The following is a 7,036-nucleotide window of genomic DNA, read 5'->3' as shown; positions in this document are numbered from 1 at the left end:
GAATTCTGAGATCTTGATGTATCAACGAATTGGGAACGTATTTTGGAGCGTTCACGATTTCTTTCAAAATTTTATTTTGGAACCTTTGTAGAATAGTTATGTTCGATTTACTGGCCGCACCCCATAGTTGTAGGCCGTAGGATCATATTGGTTTAATAATTGTCTTCTATATTAGGAGTTTATTTTCTATTGTGACTTGTGACATCACCAAAGCGTCTCAAAAAAAGAATCTGCAATGATTTACTACAGAATATAACATAACATCTATGAAGGCGCTATCGCAGGATAGCGATCCTTCTCACGCAGACAAATAATATATAACTGTCACAAATGTAGCTGAATGTACTTTGTATAGCTTTCTATGAAAAATAAATCAAAAAAAAAAAAAAGAGTTGTTGTGGATTTTATTAACTGCTCTGATGACATGTTGCAATGCTTGATACAATCGTTCACTTACATTTCTGGCAACAAGATGCTGCCTCACGCAAATGCACAGAAAGAACATTAGGAATTTCATTCAAGTATTAATCTTTCTTGACCGATATAATGTCTTTCTTTAAATATCTAACATGTATACATACTTTTTCATCTTAAATAAACCTCACGTAAGACAAGAACAATGTTTCATCAGTTGGTAAAGTGGAATAATTCAATTGGTGTAAAAGTAGCTAAGACTTCAAATGATTGCACAATGATTTCCAGCAATTTGAATTTTTGATTCATTTTTTCTGATTGATTTCAATTTTTCCAGCCATTTCATTCATTTGTCTTTGCACAGAACTATTGCTCAAAGGAATTTTGATATATTATCTGCCGCAAAATATTATTGATATATTATGTGTATTTGAACTATACAATATGATTTCAAATGATTTTTATTATTTTATTCTCAAATTAATTTATCCTAAATATCCTTTGTATTCATTTCCTGGTTTATGTCGCACAGTAGTTATAACTTATTTTATCGTTGGCAAAATTAACGATTCTCTAATGGTGTGATTTACCTCATAGATAAATAAACATTTAGTTTGAGCAATTAACAGAAGGCTATTGTATGAAGCTCGAAGTCCGTCATCCTGCTTACCAGCCATAAAAAAATGTTTTGATGCAATTGGCCGAGCATTATATTTCTTTTCCAGATTTTGAAATTAGTCTGCATTTTCATCCGTTATGTCTAGAAGTAGTATCAATAAATCAGCCACCAATATAGTTATATCAATGACTCGTTACAACTTGATGATGTATAGTGTTAAGCCATGTCGAAGCTTTCATAATACACAAATAGCCAAAAAGAGTTCAATATAGTGTACAATGTCAATTCAATATTTGACTTTGTAAAATCAATTAGGTTTATCAAGGGTAATTTAGGATTATTAAAATAATTTGTCCAATTCAAAAGCTAAGATTTACAGGAAATATTGTGAAATTAGTGCATAGAAATGTAGTTATAAAGTTTGAATAATATAGTGATAAATGTATATTCGCTAAAAATTAAATTAGAAAACCGTTTTTTAACTTCCCGTAGGGTAAGTTATTGTAATAGGCCGAAAATCGGAATTGAAAATTTTTACATTTCTCGACGTTTTGAAGGTTTCTGAACATTTTGGCATTTTGTGTGTGTGTGTGTATGTATGTATGGATACAAATTTCCAGTCACGTTTTCGGGCGCACGGATCAACCGATTTGAATGGTTCAAAAAACATTCGGTTCATATTAATAGGGAAAAGAGCTGATTAGTTTTTGGCAAAGGCAGGTCCAGCCGTTACGGAGGTACGGAGCAAAGAGTGCAGAAAATAGAAATCGAGTTTTTGAGAGAACGGAGTATCCGATTTGAATGCTCTAAAAAACATTCAATTAGTAATGATTGGGAGAAGTGTTTATTAGTTTTTGGCAAAGGCAGGCCCAGCCATTTCAAAGATACGGAGCTAAATGTGCAAAAAATGGCAGGTTTCGAGTGAACTAAGCGCCCGATTTAAATGATTCAAAGAACTTTCTGCTTGTCTTAAGAAAATGATTGATTTTGGAAAAAAAAAATTAACTTTTTTTTTCAATTTTTTTTTTGTTTTAATTTTTTTTGTATATCGAAAATAATTCAGATTTTATTTTTAATTCTGACTATAGTTCTAATAATATACTTTAAACAAATAATTTCAACTTTGCAATTAAGTTTATATAATTCTTATAAATATTAGACAATGTTACAATATTTATAATAATCTATTTGAAAACATTCAGTATTCCTCGAACATTTCGTTACGGTACGGGAAGTTCCAGCAATTTGCCTTAAGGCACGATGCCACTCACCCCACTGGTTAAATTCGTATTTGCGCTCTCTTTGATAATTAATTTGAATTACGCGAGTATCCAAGATATGAACCAAGTTGCATGGATGGCGCTTTGACAGATTTTGCAAATAACCAAACAATCAAAGTTCAGTTGAAAGGTTAAAAATGGAATTTGATATCATAATGTGACACTTAATAAATTAAACAAAATGTAATAGCAGTTATTGTTAATTAAAATCAAACAAGCTACTTAAATAACATTTATGCCTAAAATGAAAATTGACAACAAATATTTTAATTCAAAACTAACGTTACTTTTTATCTTAACCTAAATGTATGCAAATGTGTATTTGAACTATACAATATGATTTCAAATGATTTTTATTATTTTATTCTCAAATTAATTTATCCTAAATATCCTTTGTATTCATTTCCTCTATTTATAAATTTATGTGCATTTTATAATTTATTTTACTATAAAAGTAAACCATTAAAGTTACAATTGCAAGTTGTTCCTCAAAAGCTTTTTGATATTTTGATCAAATCATCTTCAGACGATAAAATATTATGTGATAAAGAATCAGTTTTTATTGTGTCGAAATTTGTTTATAAATACTTATCGAGCAAAACCAAACATAACTGGGTAAAATTAATACAAAATACAGATGATGACTGCAAGAACCAATATAGAATTGTACCGATCAAAGATTCCTGTTTATGTCCTGTACATAATATTATATTGTCCGAAAATACTTACTTCAACTTGAAAAGATTTTTGAAAGATATTCAGAATCTCGATCATGTTTTATTAGAACCATTTAAAGGCACCATACCCACAGTCGCAAATGATTTGCTATTATCTTTTATTAAGACTCCATTAGAAATTCCATCTGATTTGCAACATACTGCCTTAGGAATTTACTTTAGTTCACCCAAGTTGGTCTATGCTGATGATATATACGAGATTCCTCTAACTAAAGATACTGCAGGAAATGCTTATTTCAAATACATGAATATCTGTGATACATTGCAGTCAATGTACTTCAAATGTGTTACGGTTTCTGGTAATCGAAATCCAGATATAGGCCATTTTATTGTTAAAGAGTTGACAACTATACAAGAACAGCAAAATGTATCATCTTTATTACCAAACAAATGTTCATCATATTACAATGATCATCAAGAAACCGAACAAGATATAGTCAAATATTTTATTGAACATCATCGATATAATATTATAACCACTTGTCCAAATGGTCTAATCGGTTACCATCAAACTTTACTTGACAGTTTACAATCTATCATCAACAATCATTGCTTAGTACACATACAACCAGTATTTTTAATTCAAGGACCAAACGGAGTAGGAAAAAAGATTATTGTTGAATCAGCTACAAGTGTTCTTGGAATTCAGCAGTTTAATGTAGATTGCTCAGAAATTATGTGTCCTACTACAGCACAAAGTGAATCAAAAATTAAATATGCGTTTGAAAGATCTAAAATTGCTGCACCAGTAGTGATGTGCTTACAAAATTTTGAGGTAACTTATATTAGCCTATTTTAATAGCTCAAACATTTTACAAAAATTATTTAGAATTATTTTGTTTGCTAATAACTAAGATGTTAAAATGTAAAAGATTTTGTTTCTTCTCTGGTCATTGAATATTAATATTTATTATGCTTATGCAAAAATGAATATTAAATAACTGTTTCTAGCACATGAATTCTAAAAATGTGTTTTGTCTATAAACAAATAATATTTGTTCATTGAGTTAAAAGCCACTCTTAATCTGATGAATATTTTTTAATATTGTACGACTTGAGTTCAAATAATTTATTATTATATGTCAGACTTTCTGCAACCAATTCAAATATGTCTTATTGGTTATGTGTTATATTGTATCGGTAAAAGTTATTGAGTTTTCTATCAACATATTATATTGCGATATCTAAGTAAACAAAAACCTCAATTTTATTCAATTGAAGAAATATGATTTGATTATCATTATTGTTACTTTTATTTTGAAATGAAAACCTAATTTTTCATATATGATTTACCAATGTAATAAGAGATACATGAATTTATATTGTTAGGAATTGTTTTTAATTAATTTATTTATAATTCTTATTTCACATTCGTAATAATATAATTGAAATAGTAAATTAAGATTTTTCTTTTTAGGTGTTTGGAGTTGATCATGACAACCAATTAGACATGAGACTGATAAATACGTTCCAACAAGAACTGAGAAATTTATTAACTAACAACAATCATCCAATCATTGTAATAGCGTTGTATAACAATAAAACGTTGCCTGCAACATTACAAAGAATATTTTTAGAGACTATTATTGTGAAACCACCTTCTGAAAGCGAGAGACAAGAAATGCTCAAATGGATTTTTCAAACTAATAGTTTATCTATAAATATTGAAGTAATTGCGAATTTGGCTTCACAAACGGCCGGATTTTTATTTGGAGATTTGAAAATATTGGTTACGAAATCAATAAAAAACAATACTTGTAGGTCAGAATCACTTGATGAAAATGCTTTTAATGCCACTTTAGGTGAGATATTATCATTACTAAAATCGTTTGTTGATTTTTTATAGTTCCATATTATAATTATGTATAGGTCACATGCACAACTCTTATCGAGATAGTATTGGTGCTCCTAAAGTGCCCAAAGTTCTTTGGTCAGACATTGGGGGATTAGCTGATCTTAAAGAAGAAATTATGAAAAGTATCAAGAATCCAACTGGTGGATTGGATATCTTAAATTCAGGCAATTCAAAGAGATCAGGTAAGATCAGAAAATACTATTTATTAATACTTATGAATAACAAAATATTAATTATTATTATTATAATAATCAATAATTATTATTTTATATAAATGTTATTTATATAGGAATACTTCTATATGGCCCGCCTGGCACTGGAAAAACATTACTTGCTAAAGCAATTGCCACCGAATCAAAGTACAATTTTCTCTCAGTTAAGGGGCCTGAACTTTTGAACATGTATGTGGGACAATCAGAACAAAATGTTAGAGATGGTATGTTTTCGTTTATTTAGAATGCAATAGGAGTTTTCAGAATATTTTCTTAACAATATATCCCAATCTTTAGACTAATATGTTGACTTCATTTTATTAATATATCCAACATCATGAATAAGATTTTTTTTAATTACTATATTGATAATATTATGTTTTTTTTATAATATCCCAATCTTTTCTTAAAATTAGTATCAAATACTATTAATGCTATTCCAATCTATCAAAATCATTGTTCTGCTTTGTAATACATGAGAAATTTTCGCAATTTAATACGAAGTTTTAAAACTAAAGACAAAATAAATTTCATTTTGATACATAATTATATATTGATTTAAAGATTTTTCAAATATTCTAGTGTTTGAACGAGCACGAGCAGCTACTCCATGTGTAATTTTCTTCGATGAGTTGGACTCCTTGGCACCTAATCGTGGAGCCAAAGGCGATTCTGGAGGTGTAATGGATAGTATAGTTGCTCAACTTTTATCAGAAATGGATTGCATAGGAAATGGTAATTTCTAAATCATTTTAAAAAATATTTTATATTAACTAATAGTTTTATGATCTATCTGTTAATCCATAGACTCCGAGTCTCATACGTTATTTATTGTTGGAGCCACCAATAGACCCGATTTATTAGATCCAGCATTATTGAGGCCGGGTCGACTAGACAAGTTACTATATGTTGGGTTGTGTGAAACAATTAATTCTAAAGCCACAGTTTTAGAAACTATATTGAGCAAGTATGTTAAATGCATGTACTATAAAATTCATAATTTATTTTTAATTGAAGAATTTTATTATTATATTTTTTTATATGATAATTGTGATAGTTTTTATCTGATACTCTATTAATTTTTTTAAGGTTCAACTTAGATTCAGATGTCAAAATAGAACATTTAGCTAAGTTGCTTAAATATGATATGTCAGGTGCTGACTTGCATTCAATTTGTTCAAAAGCTTGGATTAATGCAGTACGACGATTGCTTCAGATTTCAAATCAAGGTATGCTTATATTATCTATTTTGTATTTAACATTTGAAATTAAAAAAATATTGTTTTATTTTTAACAACAGATTTGCGACACAGATATTCTGCCGCAGATGTTAAAGTATCGTTGGAAGATTTTGAATTATCTATAAAACAATTTGTGCCTTCAGTGAGCGCAAAAGATATGATCTACTTTAAGCAAATGATAAACGAAAATAAAACAAAAATGCATGATAATAAAAAATATGTGGGTGAAGGTAATTTAGATCATAGAGCTACATCATGATTGATAAAAGAGAAGAAATATTGAATAAACCAGTGACAAAGCTGAAATTTACAAAAATGTAAATATAAATGGTAATGTAAATATCAATATATAAAATGTAATAGGTTTAAATATAGATTTGATATATAATTATAGCTATTTATTCATATATATATATATATATATATATATATAATAAATATTATAATTATAATTTAAAAAACATTCTTCTTTATTCGATTTGTGTTGATAAATTGTCAAAGGCAGGTTCAGCGGTTTCGTAGATGCATAAAAAGTTTAAAAGCTTACCAATTTGGTGATGCAGTTTTTGTTGACGGTATGAAACAATGATTAGTTTCAAATTAACAGTTGTTTTCTCATTGTTATTTCTTTTGAGCAATTTATATTGATCATTGATTAATTTTTTTGCTCGGATAATT

At 28.4% G+C, this 7,036-nt stretch overlaps 1 protein-coding gene across 1 annotated transcript; it reads left to right on the top strand.

The window, feature by feature from the left end:
- The first annotated feature begins 432 nt into the window (after window positions 1-432).
- LOC113385733 (peroxisome assembly factor 2) lies at window positions 433-6,617 on the top strand. The gene is made up of 9 exons (XM_026623573.1): window positions 433-521; window positions 2,769-3,825; window positions 4,468-4,852; window positions 4,920-5,087; window positions 5,195-5,341; window positions 5,700-5,852; window positions 5,925-6,084; window positions 6,207-6,346; window positions 6,418-6,617. The coding sequence occupies exons 1-9, from the start codon at window positions 433-435 to the stop codon at window positions 6,615-6,617; spliced, it is 2,499 nt and encodes an 832-aa protein (XP_026479358.1).
- Window positions 6,618-7,036: the final 419 nt, after the last annotated feature.

The sequence above is a fragment of the Ctenocephalides felis genome, unplaced genomic scaffold (genome assembly GCF_003426905.1).
Source record: "Ctenocephalides felis isolate EL2017-DRISC unplaced genomic scaffold, ASM342690v1 CF-g0.4_SCAFFOLD_03571, whole genome shotgun sequence".
NCBI classification, from domain to species: domain Eukaryota; kingdom Metazoa; phylum Arthropoda; class Insecta; order Siphonaptera; family Pulicidae; genus Ctenocephalides; species Ctenocephalides felis.
Note: the sequence above shows the minus strand (reverse complement) of the source record. Positions and strands in the feature narration are given on the sequence as shown.